The sequence below is a fragment of the Apteryx rowi genome, unplaced genomic scaffold, assembly GCF_003343035.1.
Source record: "Apteryx rowi isolate R43461 unplaced genomic scaffold, aptRow1 scaffold_247, whole genome shotgun sequence".
NCBI lineage: Eukaryota > Metazoa > Chordata > Aves > Apterygiformes > Apterygidae > Apteryx > Apteryx rowi.
In genome coordinates this window covers 388,289-402,147 of record NW_020448830.1, presented here as the reverse complement: position 1 = coordinate 402,147, position 13,859 = coordinate 388,289, and the positions used below count along the sequence as shown (strand labels likewise).

Below are 13,859 nucleotides of genomic sequence, written 5' to 3'. Positions count from 1 at the left end.
TTTCACAAAGACATACCTGCAGTTCATCTATTCTGAGCAGCCTACAATCCTGGAGAAGAGAGGAAGGATCAGGATCCAAATTAGAACTGCTCTGACAGCTTGCATTACTGGAGGTGCCCGGAAATTTCACAGCAACATAAGCACCATCCACTTTTAGCACCTACAAGCAGAACACAGTACAGTTTTACTAAAAGCTTTAAAAGAGACTGAAAACAACTTAGGCTGATTTGCTTCAAAATAACCCAGACCTTTGTCAGGAAAAAATAAAGTTTACAAAAACCAGTGACAAGATGCTACAGCTCTAGTAGCCTTGTTACTTTTGCTGATATCATTGAACACTTAGAAATGCGGATTTCTTAACGACTTCATGAGCATCCTGAATCTGATCAAAGGTCTCTCCAATTCAACATCCTACCTCCAAAAGGAACCTACACCAACTGCTAGAGAAGCTCATACTGATACTTGCCTGGTATATCTTTCCAGCTTTCACCTACTGGAAACTGCAGGACAACTTTACATTTAATAGCCTGAATAGACTCTGCTTTTTTCTGATCACTTTTTGAAGTAAACACTATTCTTGTAGCAATGAATTCCAAACATTAGCTAGCCATTCAACTAAAAAAATCTACACTGAGCTTCTTACTTTATTAGGTGCTTATTAGTTCTTGTATTACAAGAAACAGGAAATTATTCATCTTTTCCATTTGAAAATTTTTAAGCCTCTATTACAGTCTTAATGCTCATTCTTCAAGATGAGAATGCACAGAGTATTGCTTTATGGGTCCATTACCTATTCCTTACATTTGATGAAGTTCTTCACTCAATCCCTTAGGATCAAAGGATACAGACACATATCCAGAAACACTTCATGTGTCTTTCCCCCCTCAAAATGGAAATGAAGTTTTTCAATCCTACATTCACAGTCACTTCTGAGATTCTAAGCATCTCTAAAGAGTTGCTGTCATGCATATCTAATCAGAACTGTCAAAATAGGTTTCCTTGATATAGAAATATCTTACAATATCACCAAATAGCAAGGCCCTTTGAGGTACCAGTTAACACCATAACTTTCTCAAAAGGTAAACAAAGCTAACAGGGTGTGKGGGGGGGGAGATGATGTTTTAATTTTGAGAAGAAATAAGATCTTATTATGCTCTCAAGTCTTGGTCAAAACTAGGTAAAAGCAACCATCCACCTTGGTTAGGCCCTCATTTCTCAATAATTTCTAAACAACAACAACAAAAAGCAATATTAAAGATCTAGATGTAACAAACTTTCTATTTCAAAGGCCTCCCATAATAAAAGGCAAGTCTTAAGTCTTCAAGACATTATAGGTAACAAACATTCAGACGTTTCYGTGTTTTCTCCCAACTTCTCCAGCTAGCTGCAGCCTCTCAAGTCCTCTAGAGAAAGGATGCACTGACAGATACAAAAGGTTATTAGCTGATTTTTGTAAAAGAAACAATACTGCGGATGGAGTCGGAGCGCTTGCTCCCCATACGCTGAAACTTTACTCTAGCAGCAGAGTTCCTAGTGACACGTATCTCCAACAGCTGTAAGAATACTGCCTAAAAGTTTCAAAATTCAGACCTAGCCAGAAGATTCACGAACATTAACTCTGATATAGAATATACAAAGACAGATTTGTACTGAGGTTTACAAGACAACATTCTAGAGAAAAATCATGATTTGGTCAAAATAATTCAATCAAGACACATTCAATTTTTTTTTTCCCCAAGGCCATCAGACTAATTTGTAAGCCTGTGATCACATGTTGATGGTTCAACCACAACTCCTCATCTGACATGCAGAAATTTTTTTAAAGTGACTAAAAGCTGCTGGAAAAGCCTTTTAAATCTGGGTCTCTTCTGAAAAGAGATGATTCTAAATGGTCAATGTCTAATAGGACCTATGAAATCTCCTTTGTAAAGCTTCAAGTTGATAAACAAGTTGGGGGTGGGGAAGGAAGGAGGAAGGGGGGGGGAACACCAAACACTTATCTCTATAATTCAAAGCTTTTTCTACATGCTTTCTGGCTGCTGTTAGTGTCACCACCTAAATCACTTTTCACATGTTCAAAGAAACGCTGACAGAATTTAAGGGCTGGAACCCTACCATGATTTTTTAAGATGCACATGATAGAATTGGTTTCATTTGTGGTTTAAAAAAAAAAAAAATAGAGTTGATCTTGGAAAACTGGAAAATATGTTTATTAAGATTTTTTTGAGAAGAAATTCATATCTTCAGGTGACAATTAAAATGAAGTTCTTTAGTTAAACAGTTACTACTGCAGTTACTGGTTGTTACGCAAAAAGAAATACAAATAAACTCTCCACTGATGTGGCAAGCAACTAGGAACTTAAATGGAAATTTGATAGCAACTGCAGAGAACAGACTCAAAGGCAAAGATATATTGTAATGGGCTGCCACTAAACAAGATAAATGAGCAGCATTAACATTCCTCTAACTGAAATGAACCACAAGTCTGAATTCACTGAAAAACACATTAACGAGAATAAAATACAACACAGAGCTTAAAGGATTTAGACACATCAAGTTATAGAACCCATGTGCTCACACTGTTCATATTGCTAATGCAACTTTTCACCATCCGTGCACTTTCTAAAAATTTCAATTAGAAACAAGCATTTTACACAACTATATACACAAACATCTGCCTTATAAGGACCAAATTAAAAGAACTGAATCAAACAAACAAAAAAAAAAGTTAAGTCAGTTTTTCCAAAAGCAAAGTGTCTCTTTTCACAACATTTTTAATTACAGTATAGCTGGATCTGAGCTTTCATTTTAATGGAAGAAAAAACACATATTGATAAACATAAAAAACTGAAAGATGAGCATATTCATTATTTCTTCCACCTTTACTATCTGTTCATTGCTATATTCCTTTAAAGCATTGTGCAAAAGCAAACTTGGAAAAAAAGAAAAAAAAAAGTCACACTGATGGGCAGAAAGCTTTCAACAAAAGTTCTTTCCTCAAAATCAAATGGAGACAGGTCCTGAGCCCTGCTTCTCCTCCACTGTCTCCTCTTAGGGTTCTTTGTCTAAAATTACATTAATGATAGGCTGAGTATCCTCTAAAACAAGGAAGATGACTACCAGTATTTGAACCTTTTTAAATTAAACTTGTTTAGATCTATTGATAATCTATAGAATTTTTCCCTCTCCAGAATCACCATATTTCCTCTCAAGACATGGCAGCAGAAGATCAAGAAAAATGTATGTTCACTTTCTTATCTAATCTTCTGCTTGCTGGAATGGAAATAATTTTAATACCAGAAAATGTTTCTACCTCTACTCTCAAAGCAGAATGAGCATTTCCAAAGAAATACTGACAATCTTAAAAAAGTATTCAGCTTCAAAGGATAAAAAACAGAGTCCTACAAGAGATCAGATAGCTTTTCTAGCACTGTATCTGCCTTGAGCTCTTTCAAGTCATCCTTCTGATTGGAATGCTTCAAACTCGGACAGAAATGAAACCAAAAATAAAAAGCTCAAGTGACTGACTGAAACAATATATTCCAAAGTACAAGTTAAGGAACATAAACCATTCAATCCAACTCGTGTTACACAAAATCCATAGGACGGGATAAGATTTCCAGGCATAGGAACTTCAAAATTGGTAATATATGGAAGTCTCACCTGATCCAGGATAACTTTGATGAACAGAAGCAGTTTGGGGAGGCCTTGGACACTGCCAATGGAAAGCCTCAGACCAAAACGAACCGCAGCTGCCAAAGAACAAGAAAAAAGCAGCTCCAACCCAGGTCCCCTACCCTTTTTTCTAACAGTGGTTCCAGATACCATTTTTAAGTCATTCCAGAACAAGAAATCCAGAAGCTAATGTCAGTAAGTAGATATCCTGAAGCACATGGTACAGACACAACCACCTTCTATTCCTTCGGTATCAGCGAACAGTAATGAAGGCTTATTTCAGCCCACGCCCTTCCTAAGCTACACTGGAAGATGATTCCACCAGATTTCTCAGACCAGCAGGCCTGTTTGTACCAAAGCAGACAACAGAAGAGACAAGTGCCAGGCTTTTCCACTCCATCAGTCTTTCATTAGGTGGATAATCGTCTAATCATTATCTCCTCCATCTAATGATGGACTTGAAGGAATAAAGGCTTGGTTTTGTTTCAAGTCCATGAAAGTATTTAAATTGAAATGAGATCAGAAAACAATACATTTCAAGGAGAAAGATGACTAAATCCAAGAGTTCATCTGGTAGGCTCTTATGCTTTCTTGGTTTCTCTCAAGAATACACCAATGTAAGAATTTTCGCTCTTTCACCACACTCTGGGCATTTGTTCCTTTGGCACCAAACATAATCCCCATCTATGATGCAGTGTGTAAAATGCTGGTTGTACAATCTACTGGGATCAGAATTATCACAAGCGCTGACTCTAGAACTCAGTGGAGGGCTGTTAATATATCAGGCTAAGTACGAGGCCAAAGAAAACCAGCATGTTAAAACTTGAGACCATCTACTTGCTTCACAAACAGAACTTTAACATTTGGTCTAGGAAGAATCTTAACTCTCTAAACACCTTCTGGAATCTTCGTAAAGTTTTCACATACATCCAAGACTAGAGGAACACAAACTTTCCAGAAATAAAGTTATTTTAGAGATATAGACTGAGCTCTAATAAGTTTCAGCTACTTTCCTATCTCTAAATTCCATAACCTGAAGCATTAGCTGACGTTCCTATCTCTGTACCACAAAGTATTACCAAAATACTTTTAAAAGGGGGCAAACATTTTGATAGAAACTTATGGCTATTTCACTTTATTCTACAGAATATACACCTACAGAATTTCAGATGCTCTTGCTACAGGTAAGAGGACAGCAATCAATTCTTTGCTCCTTCATTTACTATTTCAGACCTGAACCATTACGTAAGGCAAGATTTTTTGAACTCAAAGATTGATTATTTCAGTACAATTCACTTTACATTGTGGTCAAAGTACATCTGCCAAATTATCAGTCAGTATTTCTCAAAGAAGTCCCGTTATTCATGTGCTCGACCAGTATTTTACTTAATGACAGCAATCTGAGAGAAGCTAAGTATTATGCTTTTGACGCAATGCCTTGTAGCATCAAGTGCTTAAAACTCAGAACAGCGCTTGAAACCCTCTCCAGTTTTCTGAGATGCCAAAGGTAACAAACTCCCAGGTTAAATGGGAAGTAGTATATTCTCACGCAGTGTTCTCAAGCCACTAAGGCAATCCATAGTGAAATATCAGATACGTGAATTTTTAGAAAGTCATTCAGTTATCAAAAGACCGTGGAAGACCAGATGAAGGTATACCTGGAGTGTTCTCTAAAAGGACTGGACTCCTTAACCCAGAAAATTTTAAAAAGCCCAAACCCATTTGACTATGTTTTTGCAGTCTGAACATCTGAATACACTCAAAAAGTACTTACGCAAAATAACCATTCAGATTGTTCGGAAGTCAAATTATCTTTCTGTTGAATTCAACTTAAAAATAAAAGCTAAATTACTAACATTACTGTTTCACAATGAACAGCATTAGCTGTTCTGAAGGCCCATAAGAGAACACTGTGAACAGTATCCTCTCTGCAGACTGCAGTGCCTCCAACCTTTCTCATATAATGGCAGAACTGAACCAAACTACAAATAGAACATATAAAAGGGTATGAACTGTATTTCTGTCCCAACCTGGACATCACTAGGCAAAATTTTTTATGGTTTGGTGTGCTGGATTCTATCTAAACTTTAAAGTTAACAAAGCATTGCAAAACTTTAACAGGAAAAAAGTAAATGACAATATACATCACTGGAAAAATTCAGCATACTTTATGAACAACAACAAAAAAAATGCATCTTTGCCATAAATGACTGATGTAGAATAGACCAGAACTAATAATTCTATTCAGAAGACAGAGGTTTTAGCACTTTAATGCACTTCAGTGAAAATATTAGCATATCAAAATTTAAACTCATCTGTATTTATTAGAGTAGTTCTTGATGCAGCCCACTAAGCAAGACACCTTTACAACTGTATAGAAAAATAGTAAAACAGTCCCTATCCTGAAAAGTTTAGGATCTAAAACAGGAAGGACAGATAAGGATAACATTGCTTGCCCAAAGCTGGTGAGAGAGGCAGATGATTATCTCAGTGACATCAACTAGATCTCAAAGCCTCACTTATAGATATCTAAGTGTTTTGGCAAATGAAGTTCTTCCATACGCCCCTCTACAGAAATGACCTAAACAAGATAATGAAAATTCATTGTGGGTCTCCTCCCTTCAAAGATGCTTTTTTGTTTTGTTTTGTTTCTAAATCTTCCATGAATCAAGTAGAAAGCAACCCAACCTTTTCATTTCATTGAAAACCTGTGCTGGCTTTCCTATTTTTGAAGAACATAACAGAACTGTCTAGATGACCTAATCCCTCCTAATATCACACAACAATACAGAAGGAGAAATGGAGTATGGAAAAGGTTTATTTTCCTCTCTGGCACTCTTAGTCATAGTGAAGGCTTACTAGAGGGAAAATTATGATTATGAGGACCAAACAAATAGATTTTTTGTATTAATGACATCAAATACTTCTATAGTCATATTAATGAAAAAAAATTCTAATACTCTCCAGTAAGCACATTACCTAAGTCTAATCAAAATACTCCTGTTCTTTGATTGCAAGATTCACCTAAGCATTCAGTCGATATTTGAAAGTCACAACACATGTAACCCTCCACAGTTTCACTGGACAAATGTGGGAGCTATTGTTCTGGTCACTGAAAAGTTTTTTTTAATGTGAAATCACATCTGGGTTTCATAACACTTCGTTTCAACTTAAAGGACAGGAAAGTTATTTTTAAGATTCAGCATGTTTTATTTGGAACATATTCTGTTGATTGCCATCATTTTGTTGTGCACAAATAAAAAATGCAAAAAAGGTCATACAAGTAAGAAACAGAAGACATTCTCAGGTGTCACCCCAAACTAACAGTTTACAATTTACGACGTACAGTACACTTTACCAGTGAGCTTATCTAAAAGGAAAAATTGATATATATTTAAGATGGTGGGACACAGTATTTTAGACAAACCTTGCCAACAGGAACATTCTTAACATCTTCCACAAACACAACTTCCCTCAGAGACCACTGCTCTTCATTCACTTTCTCCTCCTCTTTTGGGGCAGGAGTAGATCGTCGTCGTTCTGAGACAAAAAAGTAATTACCAAAAAAAAAATCTCAAAACTTGAAATAAACAAGTAAACATCAAACCTTTCCCAAAAAGAGTTTCATTATTCAAAACTAAAATTAATGACAAGTTAACAAGAATCTTTTAAAACCACCTTAAGTCAAAGGGTACGTAACAGTGTACCATACCACTTTCATGTTTTTCTATTAAATTAGCACCAACAAAGATGCTTTATCAGAGAAACAAAGATATCTTTAATGACATTCAACCTATAAACTGAAAAAAGAAAAACATGGCTAAAGGAAGTTATTATTCAGAGTAATTAGAATACAATAAGTCATTTTTGCAGGGCTCAGATATTCATGCTGTAACAAGACTGAGATTGTAACACCCTGCACTCAGCACTGCTAAAGAGTACTTTATATCCCTTTGCAAAAGTCTGGTTGTCCACTGAACTATGGATTTTTGATAAATTTCTAAAACAGTAGTAATTGAGGTAAAAAATACATATATTTGGACTCATAGTAATTGCGATACAGTAAGACTTGTTTTAAAGACATTATCTGAATAGCAACTACAGTAAACTCAAAACCACTCAGGATCAAAAATTAAATTCATAATATGGCTAAATTAACACTGACGAGAACTTTAATCTCCTGAAATGAGTTTAGTATAATTAATATTATCAACTATTTAAAGAAAAAAGCAGAAAACTTTTCAGCTGACTGTAACACTAACTTCAAACAGTAGTTCAAAATGCCAAGCAAAGTTATAGTCATAGGATAATTACAGCTGAAAGAACTACAAAATAGAAGGCATCAATAACAGAAGATTGTACTAATACTATAAATCAGTACTGCAGATCTGAGCATAAGAGATTCTCAGTCATTGTATGAGGCCATTTGATTCTCTAGCTGAACAGTTTTTAGAACTGCAGCATGTGAACAACTAGAAGCTACAGGGCCACAGAGAAGATTCCTTCAAATGATGATATTGTAATAAACCCTTTATAAGCTGTATACATTTAAATGGAGGGGAAAAAACAAACAAACAAAAAAACCCAAAGATGCATCAGAAGTCAATTACATTGACTCAGGGCTCAGGACACAGAATTCTAACATAGCATTTTAGGTCTTGAAGACCAACTTACACTATAAAAACTTTCCTGACTACTTGTACATGCGCAGTAAAGAATGTTTGGTTTTAGACATTTTATGTAATAAGGATGACCAGCTACTGCTTTGCCCCACTGAAGTTCACCTTTGAGGCAAACTGTGCAAGAACATCTTAATCTTGAAAGGAATTTTCCTAAACAAGTTCAATATCTGGGTTGTAAACAAGCTCACTATCGCATTCCAATTAAACATAAAAAGCAACTTTATCTTCTTTCTGTTGATTACCTTCTGATTTGAAGAGAACTAAATATTATGTTTACTTAGTTACGCCTTATACCAAGTAGTCATTACTTATACTAATACACTTAAATTCCTTTATATATATTGTGGTTCACTGTGAAAGGCCAAAAAGGATTTTTACTTTTCTCCAACTTCTGAAATTAATTGCATATTTTTCTAGAACTGCCATTTATTAAAACATCTTATCTGCACAAATATTTTACACTACTATGAGCTATCTACATTACTTACTATATGGCATTGATGCACTGCTTGCTATTGAGGATGCATCACTACAGGTAGAAGCTGGGGAGGGAGGAGGACCCATCTCAGTTTTCACTGGTTCCTGTTTGCTTTCAGGCCTAGAATAAAAAGTGTTACTAAGAATAAAGAAAGAAGGTGAAGTCTCTTCCATGACAACAGACAGACTGTCATTATATCCAAGAAACCAGCCATGGTCCACATCCTGATTTCTGTAATAACAAAAGTATTTTTTTGGCCAATACTTTAATTAAATAACTTCATACTTTAGAACAAATGTCCTAACCAACAAGACTATACATCCCATATTCTGAATGGTGCTGTGCTTCTTAATCAGGGATTAGCTTTATAACATTAATGGAGCATAAATATAACAATATAGAGTACAATTATCCTCAGATGTGTTTCAGTTGAAGACAGAAAGAATTATTAGTTTTATACAGTCATCTGAAATAGGTAAACTTTAACCTTTACAGAAAGATTTAACTGACAACTGTCAATCCAGATGATTTTGTTCGAAGTACGGAGGGGCTGAAAGATGTCTCACAATACCATGAAGGGCTTAAAAGCAGTTAGTTCCATGAACAAAACCACTTTCAGTATACTCAAATATGAGATCTTGGAAACATCATGAAACACTGCGGGGCAGGGCGGGGGTGTGTGTGTGTGGAAATACTTACGTCTTCATCTAATATTCCTCTTGCATCTTAACATTTCCAAAAAGTTATTTCAGAGAACTGAGACACCTTTCTTGCAGTAAGCATTTCTGCACATTTAGCAGAGTTTACAAGCAATTAAGAGTCTATCAAGTATCAAAAAGTTTAAAATAGCAAAAAAAGGCCTTCCTTCCAATTTTTAAATCAATCAACAATCAAAAAGAATATTAAACAAGTGTTCTGTGTGTGCATGCATGCGTGTCTTTTCATTCAACACACTTACTTTGCCTCAGTAGTTTTGCTAGCTTTCTCCATGTTTTTCAAGCTCTCTGGTGACCGAAGCTGAAATCGACAGCTATCATTCATGTTCCAAACAGATTCCATTAAGACACCCACTTTAGGAATTCCAGCACTGATTGAAAAAGCAACTGCTCCAGCATGATAGAGGGGGTTATTTCTTAAACACACCTAAAGATAGAAGTATTTATTTCTATGAGAACACTGGATTATACTGAGGAAAATCATATATGCATGCATTTTCTTGGTGACATATGCAGCAGTTAGAAAAAAGAAAAGGAAAACCTATGGAACTGGGTGAAGAGGAAAGTCAGCATGATGTACTGTGCACTTTTTAGAAGAAAGAGGCTGTTGGACAASTGGCAGCTGAAAACAACAGCTTTAGAAGTGCAACTGTTTAATATGCAGTATCTAGAGGCTCAGCCCAAAAAGGAACAAATCAGCTAAAAATGAAGACTCATCCCAGAGCAGATTAGAATGGATTGGGAATCAAAAGTAGAGCCTTCCCTGGAGAGAAGCTGTTTCGGCTCATACTAGATCTAGTGATCAACACAAGAAGAAACATAAACTTCTGTTTCAGCTATTAATGTTTTTTGGTAAAGAATTCAAACCAAAGGCCTATAGTACTGCATGAATCAATCTCAAACCCTAATCTTGCAGGCAGTTAAACGCCAAGTCATTTACAAAGCTAAATGCTCTTTTAAGAATAATATCTCTATATTTTCTTTCTCACAAAGGACAGAATTGGTAGGAAAGATGCAGATAAGTTAGAACAAAGGTGTTTTGTATGGGTACGGTTTGTTCCTCCATGTTTACAGTAATAATTATACTAATAAAACAATATATACACTAACAGGATACATCACTTTATAGTCATATAATTAAAATACAATATTTTAATTCCAGATTATTTATAGAACTCCCATGCATAACAGGAAAGGAGCCTGAATTGTAATACTTTTTTGTTTGTTTGTTTAAGAACAGACTGTAGGTTCATTATATACCACTATAAATATGTCACATACGACAGCTGAACTTGCCTGTGTTCCAACAGTTATGTTTGGCATTGAGGAGATACCAGCACTAGATTTGGGCTTTTTATTTTTTGCTCTGGCCTTTTCCAGCATTTTCTTCCTTTGGCTGAAAGGAACTACTCCCCTGTGGAAAAACACATAATATTAACAAAAGGCTACGAAAGAAGTGCTGTGTTTATGCTCTTGAAAAATTTATTCTTTCTGCTTAACATAGTCATGTTTAAATATACAGTTCCCTGTGCAACCTTTTCCAAAATCTCAAAGCACTGCCGAAGTAACATCTTTTTCCATATTCACCTCCACCTTCCAAAATTCATCTCAACTTTCTAATTAATAAGGAGAAGGAGGACAAAGGGAGAGAATGCATAAGAAATGTCACTGCCAACTGATGACTTTCATTCTAGTCCAAAATACCTTGAGACCTGTCTGAGATGATGCACTCCAGACACAGCTTAAGTTGTGCATTGTCCCCTCTGAACCTGATAATATCTTTGCTGTGACTAATGGTAATTTCCAGAATTTGCTGTCTTAGCTTCACTAGGGCCCAGGATAAGCCTTTTCACTTCTAAATTCCAAAAGCCTCACTTTCTCTCTGTGGACATGGCTGAAGAACTCTAGGATTCTTCTGACAGATTTAAGCTGCTACAGGGGAAGGAGAGAAGGAAAAAAAGAAGAAAAGAAAAAAAAAAAGCCTTCCTTTGTAGTTGAATCCACCACTCAGTTTAGCTGAAAACACCACTTAACTATGCAGTTAAACCCTCTTATTATTTTGATTTTGATACTATAAGATTTCAATACTTTATGTTTTAGCCAGTGGGTTATAAAGTTAGATGTTTTTATTTGAAAGCCTCCTTCATGACAAGCAAAACATGAAAAGCATTGTTTTCCAGTCTTCCACAAGACTGAAGGCCTGTTTAGCATATTAGAGACCACTGCACCTAAGTATATCAATAGTAACAGAATCTTCTATCTACATCAATCTGATTAACATATAATCACCRACACTGAAATTTAACCCATGCTAAAAGGGGCTTGTTGGTTAAAAAATAAATTAAAGTCAAAGATTACATATAGATGCTAATAAGCTTCTTTATTATATTGGACTGATTATTCTAAAAACAATAAAAACAGAAGGGTCAAACAGACAGGTATCTCCAATGTTATGGCTTATTAGTTTCCAGACTAAGTAATTATTCTGAGTGAAGTATGTCAATGGTGACATTAAAAAAAAAAACAAAAACAAAAACAGAACAGCTGTAATTTTGAGATTTTGGACTAGAATTTAGAATTGAAAAAAGGACTTTAATTTTACAAGCCTAGCTACAATTCTATCTAAATATTTTCTAGAGAGTTCTCAGAATATAATGAGAAAAGCTATTTCATAGGCTTGATTTTCAGTGCTAAGATTTCCAACTCATCACCAAGTATTTTTCCCATCCATGCCCAAAAGCTACTTGAGATTCTGCGCTATTATATATAACACAACAAATTCTAAAGGAGAGACAAAAAATGCACACTGATGATGTGCATTAATGATACTCCATAAATTCACTCAAGTTAGATATGCATTTTGGAGCTCTTTTGGAAGTGTTATTTTTGAGGGGGTTTTTTTGAACATAGTTAAAATATCTTAACATAAAATTTGACAATTAAGCCTGACATTTCAAATTTTACAAATGTTTGCGCATTGTGTATTTTAACAACAAGCTCTAGAACACCTGGTGTTATTTCTCTCTTATTTAGGATTTAGACCACAAACCAGCAGATCAGACTTTCTAACAGACCCCAGAAGGAGAATGGGGACCTCACAGCTGGTTAAGTTTGTTCCACATTTATAATCTGCAAAAGGCGTGAAAGGCTTAAAATGTACTAAGGTTACTCTGTGAAACAGTGCAGTACTGAAATACTTAATTACCAGAGCATACACAAACATCTCCTATGGATAACTTTATTCTCTTAAAGATGTTCTAATTGGATAAAATCTTTAGGCACAAAGAAAAACTATAAACAAACTTCTAAATGGGTACCTAAGCTCACGTGTGGAGTTATAGAACTCAGAAGAATTACAATTCAGCCATTTTGCAGTGCTTCTCAGAACAAATGATATGAAGATACCCATTAAAACTACACCACAAACACAGAATTTACTTACCACCAATACAAGTTGTTCTCTAGCTGAGCACATGTATAAAGAGCACAACAATGTAAGGAAACAATCCGTTCTCCCTGAAGCTCTGAGTACGTCTGTGCAGTGTGTTCTAATTTAGAAGCTACTGAGCTTAAAGTTTCGTCCACCCAGGTAGCAACCTAAGGGAGAAGGGAAGGAAGGAACAGGAAAGGCAAGAAAGAGTAGGAAAAAAAGAGGGGTGGAGAAAGAGAAAGAGTTGCACATTAAGTTTAATGTAACATTTACTATTTTTGAAAGAAAAAAAATACGTATATTTTTATATACCTCAGTAATCTCATGTGTGATATTATCCCCTACCACCTTTTCTTCCCCTAGAACTGAGCTTTTGGGTCATTTTTCCTCTATTTCCAGTCCCAGACAAAAAAGGTGACAAAATACAGAGAGATGGTCTAGAAGTATTTCAACAAGTACATACACTTTATCAAACCAAACATTTCACAGTTTCAAGTTCACTCTTGACTGGACAGAAAAGCTTATATAAATAACTTACTTTACAGTACTGAAAACTTCAATGCCATTAGTTTTTCAGTAATTACATCCAGAACATTAACAGACTTCTCTATTCCAAAACCAGGGTCAGATTCTAGTCAAGCATTTCAAATAATCAGGTAGAACAGATATCCCTTCACTGTTTCAACTCCAAATCTGCTGCAAATCTAAATATTATTAACTTCTCCATTTACGTTTTCTCTGTTTTTTATTTTTTGTATTTTTACAAAATACAAATTAGACTTTTGTTTTGTTTTTACATTTCTACAGAAGAAAACAAGATGAACGAGTGAACAAAGATTATTAGTTTCTCCTACTAACAAAGCTTAAGAATCAACTTC

The 13,859-nt window shown here is 35.3% G+C and overlaps 1 protein-coding gene across 2 annotated transcripts in view; it reads right to left on the bottom strand.

The window, feature by feature from the left end:
• The window catches only part of UBR5 (ubiquitin protein ligase E3 component n-recognin 5), a 72,921-nt gene that overhangs the window by 38,295 nt on the left and 20,767 nt on the right, over window positions 1–13,859 (bottom strand). For both annotated transcript variants that reach the window (XM_026066737.1, XM_026066736.1), the window contains exons 11-16: window positions 12,994–13,148; window positions 10,848–10,965; window positions 9,794–9,978; window positions 8,846–8,955; window positions 7,103–7,215; window positions 17–160 (exon numbers count right to left, since the gene is read on the bottom strand). In XM_026066737.1, the coding sequence (XP_025922522.1) occupies window positions 17–160; window positions 7,103–7,215; window positions 8,846–8,955; window positions 9,794–9,978; window positions 10,848–10,965; window positions 12,994–13,148 (825 nt within the window). The remainder of the gene's footprint in view (window positions 1–16; window positions 161–7,102; window positions 7,216–8,845; window positions 8,956–9,793; window positions 9,979–10,847; window positions 10,966–12,993; window positions 13,149–13,859) is intronic.